The sequence below is a fragment of the Talpa occidentalis genome, unplaced genomic scaffold (genome assembly GCF_014898055.3).
Source record: "Talpa occidentalis isolate TD23 unplaced genomic scaffold, MPIMG_talOcc4v2.1 talOcc4.7, whole genome shotgun sequence".
NCBI classification, from domain to species: domain Eukaryota; kingdom Metazoa; phylum Chordata; class Mammalia; order Eulipotyphla; family Talpidae; genus Talpa; species Talpa occidentalis.
In genome coordinates, this window is record NW_023605083.1 from 39,525,501 (window position 1) to 39,543,488 (window position 17,988).

General features: G+C 60.3%; 1 protein-coding gene across 3 annotated transcripts in view; it reads left to right on the top strand.

Moving 5' to 3' along the window:
• The first annotated feature begins 9,024 nt into the window (after window positions 1–9,024).
• Window positions 9,025–17,988, top strand: part of DAB2IP (DAB2 interacting protein) — a 174,064-nt gene continuing 165,100 nt past the window's right edge. For 2 of the 3 annotated variants that reach the window (XM_037494980.2, XM_037494982.2), the window contains exon 1: window positions 9,025–9,420. In XM_037494980.2, the coding sequence (XP_037350877.1) occupies window positions 9,381–9,420 (40 nt within the window). In that variant the 5' untranslated portion in view covers window positions 9,025–9,380. The remainder of the gene's footprint in view (window positions 9,421–17,988) is intronic. The other variant, XM_037494979.2, reaches the window with a different exon arrangement.

A 17,988-nucleotide genomic window follows, 5' to 3' on the forward strand; every position in this document is an offset into this window, starting at 1 on the left:
CTGCAGATGGCGGCTCCGAAAACAAATTTTTAAAGCAAAGCAAATGGCAGAACATGGGATGTATCTAGTAGGATTCATTTGCATATATGTGCATGTGCATATGGGGAAAAAAAGAGAAGGAAACAGAAAATAGGTGAGACAAACAGAAATATACGCATGCTTTGTCTGTAGAAAAACATCTGGCAGCCAGTTTGCCCAAATGCAATCAGTGGGTGTCTGTGGGGGTGGTGGGGCGTCAATGCTGGGAGGAAACTGTCAATTCTGCCTTATAGCCAGTCCATGGAATTGTGGATATTTTTCAGGAAGCATGTCTTTACTTAAATAATTACACAGCCGGGCCTCCCGGCGGCACAGCAGTTGAGGGCTGGGTTGCGAGGCTGCCCACAGCCTCTGCAGCGCTGGTTCGATCCCCGGCCACTGGCGAGGGTCCCACATGGCGCGCAGACCCCTCCTGCCACCCGCTGCTCCCCTCAGCAGTGTACTTCGGTCCTTCTGCCTGCTCTGCTCCCCGCTCTGGCTCTGGTGAATTCTCTCACCCTCCCGCGCTTCTGACTGTACCCAGTGCTTGTATAAATAAACAAACAAACAAATAAATAAATAGATAGATAGATAGATAGATAGATAGATAGATAAATAAATCTAAAAAAATAAAAATAAATGATAAAAAAATAATTGTACAGCACAAAGAAGCTGCAAATATATTTCCATTCCGAAAAAAAGGAAATTAAAAAATGCAATGCAGATAGGAGCTGAATGCGTGGCTGCCAGGAAAGGCTGTGGAGCGTGCGGGGCTCCCAGCTGCCCGGCTCAGCACCCCGAGGTGCCCGCGGGACGCCTGAGGTCGCGACCCGCCTCGACCGCGCGGGGGCGCTGCGGGGCAGGCCCAGCCACCGCGGCTCCGCGCAGGAGGTGGGGGGAGCGGGGTGCTGGCGCGGTGGGCGGGAAGGCGGCGCATCCTCGCGAACAGATTCGTTTCCTCCGCATCCCGCCGGCAGCCTTGCCAGGTGGCATCCGGGGCGCTGGCACGCGACAAGTCAGTCGCCCCCGTGGGTGGCTCTGCTGCAGCGGAGCCTTCGTCAGCGCGGGCTGCCGAGCCTTTACCCCCGCCGCGGTACCGGTACCGCCTGACCCGCTGGGCCCGCCGAGGTAAATGCCCGCCTGGTTCTCGGGGACAACGCAGGATGCCCGAAGCTGCCTGCCTGGCCGCCCTCCCGGCGCTGCTTAGATCGTCTGCAGAGGTCGCTGGGGGAGTGCGCGCACCTGGCCGGGGAGCTAGGAGAAGGTGGGGTGTATGTGTGTGGGGGGGACGGGGAGTCTTGCCTTAGGTGAGATGCTCCTGACCGGGAGTTTCTGATCTCTGTCTCTGAATTCTCCTGCAGGCAAAACTGAGCAAGCCACCTCCTGCGGAGCTGCTGCCCTGCTCCCCTGCAGGGAGCCTTTCATCACCTCCTGCCTCTGAGCCTTTTGCATGCTGTTCCCATTCATGCAAAATACTTTTCCACCCCTCTTTTTTCCTAGGCTAACTGAATGGTCCTTCAGACCTGTGATTTCAGTGTTGCCACCCCCTTGAGCCCCTAAGCCAGTCTTCTCTTTCCTAACGCCTCACTTGACAATAATTATATGTTTAATTCTTGCCTCCCCGTTGGCCTGGGCCCCGTGAAGGCAGGGACCTGTCTGCCTGGGTCATGCTCTCCCAGGGCAGAATTTGCTCCGCAAATCACCACTCGATCAACCGTGTTTATGAACATGTGTGCATGGCTGGGGCGCCTTCCAAGGGGGGGGTGACAAAGGCACTTCGTGGGCTATGGATGGGACAGAGATGGGAGAGGCAGGGTCCAGAGGAGCTGCTGGGTTCCCCTTGGGCTCCTGCTGCCTGGAAAGACCAATCACAATGGCCTGCAGCTGCCAGGGTCCCTCCCCGGTCCTCCCCAGGCCTCTGCCCCTCCTCAGCCCTATGCCCCTCCCCGCCCTTCCCAGCACATGGGGGTGGCTGGACACAGGCTGACCTCAAGCAGCACCAGGAAGGAGGTGGCAGCCTGAGCAGCTCCTCCCAGCTCTGCCCAGCTTCCTCCCTACACACGCAGTGGCCTCCCAGACCCCAAGGCCCCGTCCACGTGCTCCACTGACGCTGTCCGCCTCGCCCTGAGTGCTCGCAGCACCCTGAGCTCATCCGAATGCATCGTCCTCCCCCGAGTTGTGTTTTCTTCCTGGTGCCCCATCTGCCCCCTCCTTCTTCCCTCTCCCGCCCGATCAAGGACCCCGTCCTGTGCTTGGCTGACCTCTCTAGGGTCCGGTGAAGGCAGGGCCCCTCCCTATCTGGCCCTCACCCCTCCTGCACCCCATCTTGCAGTGCACTTATCTACTTTCAGTTCCACACGTCAGGGCTGCGCTCTCCGCCTGGCCTGTGTGCTGATCCCGGGGCTTGGACAGCCCCTTTCTACGTGGCACAGTATATGCACCCCTCGGGGTCCTGCTTAGGCACCCCTTCCCTCAGGAAGTTCATCTGGCCCAGCACCCCTCTGTGGGACCCCCACACTCACCTGGGCTTCCCCCAGCTTGCTTGGCTGCTCAGCGCCACGGTACCTGGTGGCCGTGCCCTGTCCCCTCGGCTCTCACGCGCCGACTTCTCTGCATCTCTCCTCCCTCCCATGGCCTCCTCCTCAGTTCTCTTGATGTTTTTTCCTCATCATCCTGCTCTCTAATGTGGGCACACCCCGGAGCTGGAACCCCGACCTCTTCTCTCCTCCAGCTCCCCGGGGCTGGCATCCAGGCTTCAGGTCCTGTCTGGGTGTTCAGTCCCCAGGTTGCTGCCTCCTCCCGTCCGCAGCCTCCAGGGACCTCACCTGTCCCTCCCCTGGGCAGCCAGTGCTCACCTCCAGCTCAGCAGCTTCAGATCAGGCCTGCAGTTCAAATGGCCCGCCCTGCACCCTTCCCCCCTGTGCAGGCCTGTCCTTCACCCAGGCAGCCACACCTGGGTGTCGTCCTTCGCTCCTTTTTACCACCCGACCCCCAGCCACTCAGGAAAGCCCGCGGCTACCTTCAGACATACCACACCCGCCTCTTCCGGCCACCTCCACATCTGCCTGGTCCACGATCCCTAGTTGGGCCCGTGTCTCCTGAGCAGGGGCGCTGCTGCGGTTCTGTGTCTACAGCGCTGGGCTCAAGCTGGTGAATTGCATGCCCGCAGGCATCACCCTGTTGGTAAAAAATCCCAATCCCGTCTTCTTGTGCTTCTCCCCCGGCCAACCACGGAACCTAAACGGAATTGTGGGGGCGGGGTCCGATGGCGAGCAGAGGGCTGAGCATGTCCATGTGTGAGGAGGGTTCTGAAGATGGAGGGGCTCCCCCCACGAGGACTCACACCGTGTGACCGCAGGAAAGAAGTGAGGACCACGGTGCAGCAGCAGCAATTGGAGGTCATGACCTGAGTCCATGAGAGGGTCCTGACCACCTGGGAGCGAGTGAGCTTCCCATCCTGGGAGGCAAGCAAGCGGAGTCTGCTCGAGGATGTCATGGAGGAGATTCTTGCCTTCTCGAGGGGTGCACTGCGTGAACCTCCAATCTGGCGCTCGGGGAAGCCTGGGGTTCCCCTGGGGGCAATGATGATCAGACATTGGGGCACCCCCAAGGTCAAGTTGGGGTGACTTGGGGAGGGGACAGACAGCATTATCCCTGCAGCTGCTGAAGAGTCTCTCTCCGTGGCAGCCGTGTCTCCTCCCCACCACGCTATGTGGTTTGAGTCCCTGTCTCGGGGGCTCTCCAGAAGCGGAGGCAAGGCCAGGCCCTGGACCCGCGGCCAAAGTCAGTCACCAGCTTCCCATCTCTGTGGCCTTCTGAGGACCCTGTGCCTCTGCCCTGGGAGCCAGTCCCCCGACTGCTGGCATGTATGTGGCGCTTGCCTGCTTCCCGGAAAGCTCTGGGGCTGTTTCATGAGAGCTCCGCGTCACTGCTGGCGGGGCGGGAGAGGCCCGGCGCGTTGTGGTTGCGAGGCTGGAATGGCCGCGAATCCGCTGTGCAACCACCAGGCACAAGCTCCCGAACCTTCCCCCAGCGCCTCCACCTTCCACTTGGCCCGAGCAGTGCGGTGTGGGGGCTCCAGCGCGGGCCTTGCTCCTGCCCCCTCCGGGTGTGAGGTGGTTGAGCCCTGGTGTCCTGGGGCAGGGGGTTGAGACACAGGGTTCAGGACTCCCTGAGAGCGCCAGGGAACCGGCCAGCCCCCCACTCGCGCAGAGCGGTCATCGGGAGAGCAGCCCCTCCTCGCCCCCCGCGACGACAGGGCCCTCCTGTAATGAGCCCCGGTGCCTGCCAGCTGGCTCAGCCCCTACTAAGTGGCGGCCCTCCGCTTCAAGACTTTTGACAGAGCCAGAGCCAAGAAAGCAAAGCCAGCCCTCGCCTTAGCCGCTGCGGAGGGCGAAGGTCAGTTGCTTGGAGTGGCCCCAGTTGTGAAGTGGGGACTCTGGGGAGCAAAAAAGGCTGGTCTCCACATTCCTCTCACTAGCCCCGCCCCACCTCCCAGCCACCCTGCCTCCCCCTCCAGATCAGCTCCTTTCCCCCTTGGCTTGGAGGCACCCCTGGGCGCCTGAGGGGGCCAGCAGGGCCTGCCCCCCAGCAGCGGACACCGTCTCACACCCCAGCTCTGCCACGTTCAGGGTGCAGCAGCTCAGCTTTCCCATCTGTGAAGCGGGGCTCCGAATGAAGGCTGAAGAATGAGGTGCATAGATACAGAGTGCTAGGCTCCCAGCAACCCCCTGCCCCCAGCAGAAGATCCTCTGGTCTCCCTCCAACCACTCTGGCCTTGGGGTCCCCTCTTACCGAGAAGGGAGCACCCAGTTCAAGCAGCCAGGAGATCTGACGAGAGGCTCCTGGACCGTCTTGTAAACGAAGGTGGACGGCCCTGGTTGGTGGCTAAGGCAACTCAGTCCTTCCAACTCGTGGTTATTGGGGGCCCACTGTGCCGGGGTACCGCATGGAGGCTGCGCGGAAGCAGGGGCTGGCAGACCGTGTGCCAATAGAGAATAAAATGGCAGGTTCATCCAAGGTGCCGGGACGCAAACTGGAGCAGGAGGGGGGAGTGGATGGAGGTGAGGCGGACGGGGCACGGCGGCCTGGAGAGGATGGCGAGGGAGGTGGCCCCTGACCTGAGGCCTGGCCGAGGCCGTGGTGACGCTCCGGGGCGCGCTGATCCACCCAGGGAGACGGCCAGGCCCTGGGGTGAGAGGGCGCAGGTGGTTCACAGGAAAGCCGGGTGAGGAGTAGGAGGGGGGAGAGAGGAGAGGGGAGAAGGAGCGAGAGATGGGGGGACCGGCCCACACAGGGCCTCGAAGCCTGTGCTGAGGGGCCTAGATTTTAGAGGGACTGAGCCCCGCCTCTGGGGCTCTCATTCGAGGTGCTGCCTGTCCCCACCCATGCCTCCTGCAGTCGCCACTCGCCCTGCTGGGGGCGGGGGGTTAGTGTGAGCCGAGCAGGGGCAGACAGAGCCAGGAGGGCAGCCCGTGGCCACGTCCTCCCCAGCGGGAAGGCCCGAGCAGTGGGCAGCTCTGTCCCGCCTCTGCCACCCTGGGCGGCTGCACAGGGGGTTACGCAGCTCCGTTTCTTTACAAGGTGCGGCGGGTCCTGTCTGGCACCAGAGGACCCCGGCGGGCAGGCAGTGCGGGGGGCTGGTGTGCTGGGCTGTCCCGGGTTTCCGCCCAGCAGCCCCACCTCCCCACGGAGCTCCGACCGCCCGGCCCGGAGTGACCGCCTTGACGTCGACGCGTGTTTGTCTCCATTTCCCCCAGCGGAGCTCCAGACCCCAGCTCCGGAGCTCTTCCTGGGTCTCCCCCAGCTCCCTGCACCCATCTGGCCAGAACCCCAGCGTCCCCTTGGCCAGGGTCAGGGCGCCGCACGCATCCGGACGCTGCCTGCCCTTCTCCAGCCGCCGCGTGGGCTCCAGGCGAGGCCAGCCACGTTCAGCAGCGCCCACCCCGCCGCCCACAGCTGCTCGCGCCACTTTGCACACAACAGCCAGGGAGCCGGGCCTATCGCCCCCCCCAACACCCCAGCTGGGCCTCCCACGCTCCCTGGGCCCCAGCCCTTCCATGAAGTGGCCTCCAGGGTCCTTCTGCTTTCTCACACCACCGCCCCTCCCCCCGCGAGCATGGCAGCCGCTCCACAGCAGACATGGCCATGCCCACGTCACATCGGCCGGGCTGCAACTCAGCTCCTCGTACCCATTGGCCGGCTGAGCCACAGAACTGGGGGGTCTTGCTGTCCTGGGCTGCACCAGGAAGGTGACAGCTGGCGCTTTTTGACCCAGAAACTTCACGCCCAGGGCTTTACCCTTCGGGGGTCATGAGGCAGGTGTGTGCCGAGGCTGTGAACAAGCTGTGGGGGTGGCTCCAGGGGGTGCAGCTCAGCCAGAGGAGGGAGCTGTTCGGCCGGAGGTTGCCACGGCAAGTTCAGCAGGAGGCAGAGCTTGTGCTCCAGACAGGTTTGTGGTGAGTCCCTGGCAGGCAGGAGCCCACGTTGCCCCAACCATCCTAATTCATACAGGGAGGGAAACGGATGGATGGGATCGGGAGGATGGGAAGGGCCAGGCTAATCCTACTCTGACCTTGTCCTTGGCCTGTGAGAAAGCAAGGCCCTCTGAGGGAAGCGCCCGGCCCTGGCTACTCTGCTGCCTGGAGGCGCAGCCGGAGTTGGGCCCATCCCCTGCCCACCAAGCCCCTCCTCCTGTTTCCAGGGCCACAGCTGGTGAGGGGCTCATCCTGAGCCTCACCACGAGACCCTCAGGGCAAGTCTCTTCTTTTGGGGCCTTGGCTTCCGCATCTGCAAGATGGGCCCTTCCTCTGGCCCCTGCCTGGCCCCCCTTATAGACCAAGGAGATGATCCAAGTGGACCGGCACTTGGATTAAGGGCGAGCATCACCCTTTCCTGAATACTTGAGGGACAGCTGTCGGTCCTGCCTACCAAGGCTCTGATGTCCCCCCACCCCTATCTAACCAGGACAAGCGCCCCGATGCACAGGGGCCGTGAGAAGTCCCAGTCTACCACTGAGACTCCCCAGGGTAACCAGCAACGGGTCACCCAGCTAGTATGCGACAGAGTTGATTTCAGCCCAGCCTCTTAACCCCACACTGCAGGGACCACAGGGTCATGCGTGCAAACGAGGTCCTGCAAGCCGGGGAGAGAACTGTTCCTGAACTCACCTGAGGGCAGGTGGTCCGAGGGCCTGATTCCCTGTTCTGAACCCTTCCCGCCACCGAAACCTGCTCCCCAGGCCCACGGAGCAGGACTGTCAGGGAGCCCAGAGCCTGCAACTGGCTCGGGTAGGGCCTGGTCTCCCTGTAATTAAGGCAGCCAGAGGCTGGGCCCTGGGCTTGCTGTCGTCCAAGGCAGGGAGGAGGGGTGAAGGGGGAGAGAAGAAGCTTGCCTGAGGCTAAGCCACCACGTCAGCAGCCACTGACTGAGCTGGGAGCAGCTGGGCAGCAGGGGGTGCCTAGGAGGGGCCCAGGTGGGGCTTTTCCTCCCTGATGCCAGGCCTGGGCCCTCCTGCAGGCCCTGGTTTGCCTCCCATCTTCCTTCTCCTGTTGTTCCCTCTGCCTCAGCACCAGATTTTTGTCTCCAAAAAGCTGGTCACCAAGGCTGGGCTTCTGAGGCTGCGTGTGGTGCCCTGGGCCGGGTCCCCTCCCAGGCCATCCTCCATGTCCTCCTTGCTCACCCCCACAATCGACTCCCTGATATTCTCCAAGTCGTCATTCCCCATGTGTGTGACCATCCTCTGCTTCCATGCCTTTGCTTGTGTCATTCCCCCTGCCTGAGATCCTCTCCTCTTCCCCTGCTCATACAAATCCTGCTTTTCTCTCTCTCTGACCAGGTGCCTCCTCGACCAGGCAGTCTTCCTTGATTGGGTTCAAATGACGTACCCCTCTCACACTTGCCTATAGCTTTGTTCTATATTCTGGTGGAGTAGACTGACTCTTTGTCCGGTCTTGCTCCTACCTCCATCCCCTGGCATAAGACTATGGCACCTCCGGGGTCTAGGTCTGGCCTAAAAGCCACTCACAAGCTTTGCACAAGTCACTTCACCTCTCTAAGCTGCCCTGGTCTCATCTGTAGAATAGGGTGGCTGGAGTTTCTCAAGAGGGACCAGTGGTCCCTGAGACCAAGTGGCCCATGCACAGAAGGGTGCCCAGTGGTGGCTGCTTAGGGAGTGGCACTCAGTGCTGTTACAGTTATTCCTGCAGAAGCCACCTCCACCTCCCCCTGAGACTAGACAGCCTCCCCAGCTCAGCGTTCCCCAGCACCTCCCTCTTCCACGTGCAGCCACAGAGCCCTCCTAAAGGAGGATGCAGAATCTGTCACTGCCCTGGTCCATCCCCAGGTCAGCCTGGCAGCGTCCCTGAGAGGTCCTGCCCCACCTGCTTCCTTCTTTAGCCTTTGCACCCCCCTCAACCACTACTCCAACCACCTAAAACTGATTTGAGGGGCACTGAACACCCACTTACCCTCTCATCTCAAGGGTTTTGCATAGGCCACTCCCTCCATCCAGCATACTCTCCCCTCATTCCCATCCTTACCTGGTTAACGTCTACTTCAGATTCCAACTAGGTGCTCATTCTTCCAGGAAGCCCTCCCTGACTACCTTCCCCACAGGGCAGGCATCCCTTCTCTCCAATGCCATAGCACTTAACCCATAGTCTGCATTGCACTGAACTGTATACCTGCTAGCCCCAAGAGGCGAGATGTTGTTCTTGCTTCCTGCTGCAAACCCAGCACCTGGCAAGGCGTCTGGTGCAGAGTAGATGCTCAAACAAAATTTAGCCACTAACTGAATGGATGGATGAGTCAATTTCTGCATCCCCCACACTGCAGGAAATGTCTGTAGAACAGATTTGAGTGGGAGGTTCCAGCAGGGCCTAGGAGAAGCCCTTGGGGGTTTGGGCACTGGGTGGTGTACAGAGCAGACCACCCCCTCCCACAGTGGGTCAGCCTTCGCCTTTCCCCCAACCCCCTGGGGCCCCAGAGCCAGTTTCCAGATGCTAAGCCCCAGCTCGGCCTCACCTCTTAGCTTTTCCATCTGCACAGCCGGACCAGATCCCCGCAGCCAGCGTCGCAGGCAGCCAGGCCAATCGTCCGGGCGTCTTCCTATTTTAGACATCTTGCTGCCTCAGTCCCTTCTAATGTTTCCAGCCGGGCTGCGGGGGGAGGGAAAAGAGGTTACTGCTACTTTAAATGTACTGTACGAAGGCGAGGGCTGGAAAGGGGCCTGCTCGCAGGAATACCCAGTCATCTAGTTGGAAAAGCCGCCAGATGGAATACAAAAGGAGAAACCCAGATGCTCATGGAGACAGCCTCGGTTCATAAATCAGGTGGGGCCAGGGGCTGGGGGCCCGTCCGCCATGGAGCCGGACTCCCTCCTGGACCAAGGCGACGCCTACGGTAAGACCTGCTCCCGCACAGTGGCGGAGTTGGGGATTCAGCCTGGCTGCCCGGGCAGACTTTTCTGGGCAGGCATCGGAGTTGGAAGGAGGGGATCAGGCTGCTGGGCACCGTCTGTCCTGGACCCGTGGGTGGGCGTGGGGCCTGGGGTAACCGGGCATGAGGCCAAAGGGTCCCTGGGTCAGGGTCTTGGGTAGCCCCTGGGACGCTAGGCATTGGTGAGGTGGGGGGTTGGGAGAGCAGTTTCAGCTGCTTCTGTTTTGCTCTTGGCCGAGAAGGAAAGGAAGGAAGTTTGCAGCTCCCCTGCCTGTCTGCCTCCCTGGCTGTCCGCAGCCCTGCCGGGTGCTTCGGGGAATTTAATTAGTGAGATCCTGTAGATAAATATAGATGGACCAGCAACAGGAACGTACCTTGTAATGAAAGCCAGGTGGGAACTGAAAGCACTTCGCTTGCGGCCCCGGGAGGTGCCACCCAGGAGCTGCCCCGTCCCCCGTCCCCTGTCGCAGCCTCCCAGGCCGGCGGGGTGGCTAGAAACCCGGGGCAGATGGGTGGCGAGAAGTTGCTTGGGACAGAGCCCTTGCCAAGAGGCTGGGGCAGCACTTGTGAGAAGCCCAGCGCTCAGCCCTGGCAGCCTCTGCAGGCTGGGGGCTCCAGGATGCAGGTAACAAGACCCTGGCCCAGCTGGCCAGTTGCTGCCCCTGGGGCAGGACACCCCGGGCTCTCTGGCCATCTCTGGGCAAACACGAAGGAGGGAAGCAGGAGGGCAGAAGTGTGGCTGAGGGTCTGAGGCAGGGCTTTGGGGGCAGCCAGTTCTAGGGCTCAGTAGAGAGTGAGTCCTGTGGGCCTCAGAGGGAAGGACCAGCCGGGGGCAGCCTCACCCCATCTGGGATTAGCCTTCTGGGGGCCTGGGTCTTCCTGGAACCACAGTCCTTGCTGAGAAAACAGATTCTTTTCCCTCTGGACCGCCACCCTCACGAGGCCCAGCCTGCAGGCACAGATTCAAGGGCACATTTCCTTCCTCCCGCAGGAGCTCGGCTCTGCCCAGGGAGAGGGGCTCTTTGCCACGTTGAAGCTGCCACCCTCCCGGGCGCTTGGGGAGGCTCAGCCTCTGGACCGGGTGGTCAGGCCGCGGGTGGATGCCAGCCCAGTCGCCCCACGCGCGGGTTCTGTGTCAGGGTCGGGTGCAGGAAGGAAGAACCGAAGCCTCCGAAATAGTTTGTGCTTGGTGAATGGAGAGAGGAAGGAAAGCTAGCGGGCAGGCAGGGAGGGAGGGAGAGACAGGGAGAGACAGGAGGGGGAGGGGAGAGGGAGCAAGAGAGCGGGCCTTGCCCTGGACGAGCTCCCAGCCCGCAGTGGGAGACAGACGCATGACATCAGACTGGTTCAGAGAGATGAGTTCCCTGGGGGAGCCTGGGGGTAGGCAGTCTGGGCTAGGACTGCCTCCTGCCCCTAGGGGCATCCACCTGAAGCCTGGCACAGGGATGCCTGGATGCTGCCTGTGGAGGCCGCAGACCTTTGTCTAGGGGAGAGAAATGCATGGCTGAACAAAGTTCCAAATCCCTGGGGTCCACCTGGACTCCCATGAGGTCTCAGGAACCCACAAACTCTACTTGCTGTCCCCCAAGACTGTTAGGGGCAGCTTCTGGTGAAGGCAAGGCTGAGGGCCCTGGAAACTGAGGCTGCCCACACCCCAATCCAAAGGCCCATCCCAGTCAGCCTCCTTTGCCTTCACCTGTTGCAGGAGGCCATTGCTGGTGTTCTGGATGCTGGTGAGGAAGTGAGGTGTCTGGGGCAGGAGAGGAGACGGGGGTCCTGAGGAAGTGGAAGTGACTGGCGGAAGTGGAGGGGAGCCCAGGCTCTCCTCTGGAGGGGCCCCAGGTCTAGGCCACAGCTTCAGCCTACCTCAGACTGAAGCTGAAGGATTGTGTTCAGCAGGGCAGCAAAGGAAACTAACCTCGGTCACTTCCTCTCGGAGCCCGGGTTCACTTAACAAATACTCCTCTTAAGTCCTGAGCTAAGGATTAGGTTTGAAGAGATCAGTTAAATCTTGACTCTGCCTTTGTCTCCCAGGGAGAAGGGTAAGCACTCTGATGGGGAGGCCAAAGTCCTATGGAAGTCTTAACCCTTCCTAGAGTCCAGGAAGGCTTCCTGGAGGAGGTGACTCCTCCATTGATGAAGTCTACAATGCTCCCCTTGGTGAAACTCTTGGCATGGTTTCTGGAACAGTCCACTCTCCTGGTTTTCTCCTATTTGTCAGTCTCTTTTTTTGGATTCTTCTCTTGTACCCATTCCTCTTCCTGCTGCCCACATTGTCCCTTCCACCAAGGTCTGTCACTCTGCCTCCCGTCATGACCTAACTCCTTTACCCCATCACTCTGGGTTCCAACTGTACTGATCTTCCTCACACAAGCCAAAATATTAGCACCCCTGGGCCTTTGCACGTGCTATTTCTGTTGCCTAGAAGGCTCTTCCTCTCACTCCTCACAGAACTAACTCCTCCTCTTCCTCTTCCCAATTTTAACTGAAAAGCCACCTCCTCAGAGAAGCCTTCTCCAGAACATGTTCTCCCAATCCATCCCATGAGCACCCACTCTCTGTGTCTCTTTTTCTTTATAGATTGGTTCCCACTTGCACCACACATAACTGTGTGTATGTACGTGTGTGTATACATATGTGTGTGCACGTGTGTGTGTGTGTGTGTGTGACTTCTGTATCCCCCAGTCTCTAAGCTCTCTGACAGCCATCATCCCGAGAGCCCGTCTCTGGCTGGCATGTAGCAAGCATCCAGCAAAGACTTGTTGAATAAGCAAATGGGTAGATGCAGTTGGCACCAGCCAGGGAGGGAGCGGGGCATCCCAGGCGCAGAGAACAGCAGGGGCTGGAGCGACTCTTCTCAGGCTTCTTGGACACTCCCAAGAGGCCGATGCTTCTGGTCCACGCTGGACAAGCTGAGCTCTGCGGGGCCTTCAGGAGCCTCAGCAGGGACGGGCTGGGAGAGGCAGAGCTGGGGCGGGGCTCTGGACCCTTCCCTGCTTGCAGTCCACCTGGTGCTATCCTGAGCTCCGACCCCACGCCCCAGGGCTCAGGGGCTGCATGGCACTTGGCCAAATGCCCGGCCACTGACCCTGTTGTTCTGAAGGCCTGAACCAGCCAGATGGGGGCATTTTAGCAGGCGGGGCTCAGCAGCGCCCCCTCTGGCGCCCCTGAGGTGGGGCCCTTAGAACAGGGCCAGGGAGGTCTCTGACCGCAAGGATGGGGAGCGGCAAACAGGGGCGAGGGGCTCTTTGCTGCGACAAGCGGAGGGAGTGGGCAGGGAGAAGAGAGCTGGAGGCGAGGCACGGACCCCACAGAGCCCTCTGTGGATGGGCCTCGGCTGCCCCCGTGTGAACTGGGCCGGGGTCAGAGAGATCCCCTCTAGCGCGGTCCCTCAGAGCTGTGTCCAGCTCAAAGGGCACCTGCCTTCCCCTCTTCCTGACTCCTGAGGAAGGGCCTGACGGCGCCAGCCTCGGGGGCAAACCGCCCCTTCCAGAGCACTCTGGTTTGGGGTTCTTACGCGTCCAGCCAGTCCCTTCAGGGCGGCCGCCGGCCCCACCTTGCACTGCCTGCAGCCCTGGGTGCTTCCCCCAGCAGGGCAGGGTCTGACTCCCACATGAGACCATGAGACCCCCGAGGGCAGGCGCTGTGTCTTGTTTGCCACTGTATCCCCAGGGCCTTGCATGGCCTGCCCGAGCAGAAGGTGCCCAGCACACCTTCCTGGGAGACTGAGTGGATGGATGGGTGGGCGGATGGGTGGATGGGTGGGCGGATGGATGGATGAATGGATGGATGGATGGTGGGTGGCATAAGCTTGGTCTGGCCTTTAACTTGTTCCTTGCCCTTAGACATCCTCCCCTCCCTGGGCCTCAGTTTCCCTGGCTGCCAGTTGAGGGTGCTGCCCTCCATGCCCCCCCAGTTCCTGTTCTCACCATCTAAGTGTCTGCCTCTGATCAGCACCGGGCACCCTGAGCTGCCCCAGACCCCGAGCCACCCCCCCAGCTCCCTTTATCACTGGGTGGCCCGGACCAAGTGCCTGCTCCTCACAGCCTCAGCTTCTTCGTCTGACGAAGATTCAGATTCACTCGCCCTGCCGGCTCCCCAGACTGTCTGGGGTGGGAGTGTCCACTGCAGTGAAGAGGTAGACCTGCATTAGTCTGGACACCTGTTGGGGGGTGTCTGTGATCCATGGAGGAGGGGGCCGGGCTCAGCCAGACAGCCCAGATAAAGGTGCCAGAAGGTGTGAGTTTTCCTTTAAATTCCTGGAGGCAGAACGGGCGATGCGTGGAAGCCTCGTTTCTTCCTGATGACAGTCAGGGGGGGATACCAGTGCTGCTTGGGGGCCCTTGCTGGGGCAGCTGGAGGTGAGTGGGGCAGGTATGCTCACCAGCACTATTTATTAAGCAGCCACTTCAGATGAGACTCCAGGCCACGTTCTTCAGTTGCTTGTTTTCTACTTGAGTCCTCACGACAAAACTGGTGGGTGGCTGTGGGCTCCACTTTCCACATGGGGAAACCGAGGCTCAAGGAATTAAGGAACGGCCAAGATGGGACAGTGCGGTAGGTGATTGGAACAGAGCTCTGGAGCTTTATTGACTGCTCTGGCTGAGCCGTCCCTGTGCCCAAACTGCTCCCAGGCGGGCCTTCCTTGGGCCACGGGAGAGCCTGCCCCCCAGGGGGCTGTCAGGGGGAGTCATGACCGAAGGCAAAGTCAGCTCAGCAGGGGACAGAAACAGCTGTGACGGGACAGGGTCGGACTGGAGAGAGGACTATTTTGGGCTGGAAGCTCTCAGGGGCCTGAAGTCACCACCCCCTGACTCTCCCCACAGGGGAGGCTGAGGATGTCACCGAGCGGGTTCGCCTTGGCTGGTAACAAGTTGAAACTGTTCGCAGAATAACAGCCATGAGGCCGGCCACGAGCCTTTCATTCCTCATCTCACTTCCCTGTCCACAACCTTGGGAGGCTGCTGTTACTCTTCTCCTGCTGGAGATGAGGAAACCAGTTCAGAGAGGCTGTGACTCACCCAAAGTCACACGGCCAGGGGATGGCCAGGCCGCAGCCCATGCTCTGAACCAGTGTGCACGGGGCTGTGTGGGTGTGTGTGGACGGAGCCCTGGGAGATGAGTCCCTTTCGGTCCTGCCCTGCCTCTTGGGCAAGAGCCCAGGGCTCCTCCTGGCTCTGCCACTCAGCTAATTCAGCGGGCCCTGAGCAAAGTCCTGGGCCCTCAGTAAGCCTCAGTTTCCCCATCTGTGAAACGGAGGAACTAAAGGGCGTGGCCTGCCTGCGGTGGGGAAGGAGTGTCAAATCCAGATGCCTCCGTCTTGTCTAGGGCCTGCCCTGGACCGCTGGCGGGGCCTCAGAGGACTGAAGGAACAGAAACCGCAGTCCCACCGCGGTCTGTTCACAGGGGAAGAAGTGTGGTCCGAGAGGCAGCTCCGGGACCCAATATCCTGAGCGCTTAGTTTGCGTCTGGCTCTGAGCCGATTGGTGCACGTGGAGACTTGATTCTCACAGGGGAGGAGCAACCCAGAGGCTCAGTTAAGACCATCAAGCCATCAAGGCTTAGAAGGGCCCAGGCTCACAAGTTCGTGAGGCATTCATGGGTTCCAACCCAGGGCCCCAGGCCCTTGTGCTTTGGCCCGCCACTCGGTTACCCCCAATCCACAGCCTGTCCCCATGCCCAGGACAACCTCGGTCCTGCTGGCCTCTGACCTTCCCCAGAGGGGCAGGTGGGCGAGGGTTGGAGCCCCCCCTCTGGCTCCACGGGACTCTGGGAAGAGGCTAAATCAGAAAGAATAGTCAATAAAGAAGAACAATGTGGCCCAGCGGAGAGGGTTTAAATCATTTATGCACCCAAGCCAAAGCAGCTGGCTGTGCAAGCAGGCGGAGTGAGGCCCAGGAGAGGGGCAGAGGGCAGCCTGGTGCCTGGAGCTGGGCCAGGCAGAGCCAGGAGAAAGCTCTAGAGCAAGGGGCTGGTGTCCTTCAGAGAGAGGGGCTCCTGGGGGGAGAGCAGCTCTGTCAGGAACAAGTCAGCATCTCCACAGCCTTCAGGTGAGCTACCTGCCAGGGGCCTTAGACCTGCCCCCAGGCTCCCATCCTGCCAGGCCTCTCCCTCTCTGAGTGCAGGCCTGCTGGGCTCTCTGAGCTTTGACCTCCTTATCAGAGGGTGGGATAGTCGTAGCCACCCCACAGGACTCCCAGCTCTGTGAGGACTAAGCCAGATAGCTCTTGTCTTAGCTTGTCCCGGCGACACTTGCCTCGGGCAGGCCCCTCCTCATGGACCCTGCAGAGTTGCAGGTCTTTGTCCACTTGGTTGGTCAGTGGTGGACCAGTTCCTTTGGCTCCCCTGCCCCCCGGCACATGTTAAGCCCCCATTTTTTGCATGAAGAAACTGAGGCACAAGGAGGTCAGTGGGGGGCGGCTAACTTGTACCCTAGCTTGCTAGACCGCTGCTCTGGGGCTCCTTATTCCAACACGGCGAGGGGGTTGCTCCCCATCAGGCTGTGTGTCCCCAGTCTCCTCTCCCTGCTGGTTCCCCGGGGTGACTGCTGGGCCCTCCAAGTTCAGGCTTTTGTTCTATTCCCCTGCCCATGCCTTCTGCTGGCTGGGAGTGCCCGGGGCTGCTGACCCCACCCCAGGCCTTTGGAAGCCGTGCCCCTCCCAGCAGGGACTCCTCCCAGGAGGTCAGCTCTGCAGGCTGGAACAAATGGGAAATGGTCTGTGGTGTGAAGGGGCCCAGGGCAGGTCTCCCGGGGATCTCCAGCTCATCCGCCATTACCCCGTGAGACTTAGGCCCCGAGAGCGGAGACCCAGCACCATTCCCAGCGCCGTCCCCCTGCTAAGCGGGCTTGGCTCCATCTCCCAGCCCCCACTTCAGGCCAGCTCCACCGTGGAGTACTAGGCAGTTGCCTCACCCCTTCCCAGGGATCCCCATTTCTACCGCACCCCCAAATTCATCTCTATGTGCAACCTAAGAGGGCCACTCACAGGCACATCCAAGTCCCACAGGACACCCTGCTGCTGCAGGGGAGAGTTGAAACTCATTAATATGGCCCCTGGCCTTGGATGGTGTCTCTGCCCCTGTCTCTAGTCACACGTCTCTCTATGCCCCTGTCACGAATTCATCTCTGCCTTCGAAGTGTCCTCCTCTCTCCCACTCAGCTTTGCACTTGCTGTTCCCTTAACCTGGAACATTCCCCACTTGCAGCTCTCTCCATTTCCTCCCCAAGCTGGCCACTCTTGCTCATCCTAGGCTGAGGTCTCAGTGTCACCTCCTCCAGGAAGCCTTCCCTGATGACCTTGTTTGAACTGCTCAGGTGCCCTGGGCTTTAGGCTACTTTGCCACATGCTGATGAATTCAGTCCACTCACTTCTCTGCTCATCTCCACTCTGGGTTGTAATTGCTCCATAAGCAGACCGAAAAAATGGAGACTGGGGTGGTGTTAGAGAACAGGGTCGGAGGGGGGCACTGGCAGGGGATACTGGTGTCTACACTGAGGGGGGCACTATGGAAGAGCAGATTCTGGGTGGGAGGGGCCTGATATCGTAGGCTTGCTGTGTCTAAAGGGCCTACAGGACCATCTAGGAGTTTCTGTAGAACAGTCTGTGATGGTCTTTCCAGATGTGATCTCAAGAGAGGCCCCAATTCCAGGGTGAAAGACAGGACAGTCTGGGGCCTTCCCAGCTGTGTCAATACCACTCCCTTTCCTGGGCCCTTTGAAGACTGTACTCAACTGCCTAGCCAAGATCCTGCCACCTCCCTCAGGAAGCCAGCCCTGACCAGCTTGAGGCTGCTCTGGTCTCTCCTTGGCCCTACCCTCTCTGTCACTACCACCTCCGGCCCTGGGACATCTTATAGGTTATGCCTTGGAAGTCTTTAAGCTGGAGCCGCATCCTTCTATCTCCCATAGACTCCACATTGCCCAGCTCAGGGCTGGACACAGAGACACATCCAGATGGGCCAGGAACCCTGCCCCCCCTCCCCAGAGCTGTTCTAGCAGTCTCAGCCAGAATTCTGGGAAAACCAAACAGAAGCCTAGGGAGACTTTGGGTAAAATTGACACAGGCAAGCAGGGGAAGAGGCAGGTGGAGGGAGGGGTGCCTTTCTGTCCAATCTGGAAGCCTGTACCCCCATGATGGCTGGATCCCCACAACCCATAGCTTGAGGCACTCCAGCCGGTGACCTACATCCCAGTGTGCCTCTGTGTGTGTGTGCCACGCGTGCATGCATATGCACACGGAAAGGAAAGTGCACAGCCCATAGAACTCTTGCTGGAAAATCTATCTCCATTTTACAGAGGGGGAAACTGAGGCACAGAGAGGTTTGCTGATTTGCCTGTGGTCAAACTGCTAGGAAATGTCAGAGCCAGGATTTGAACCCTGGTGCTGCTGACCCCAAATCCTGTGTTCATGCCACTGTGACCAGCCCCAAGCACCCCATGTGTCTCTCATTGCATTGAGGTGCTGAGACTCTGGAGGGGCTGATGGGGAGGAGGGGAGTCAGGGCGTCAGAGTGGGCTTCTGGGAGTTTCCA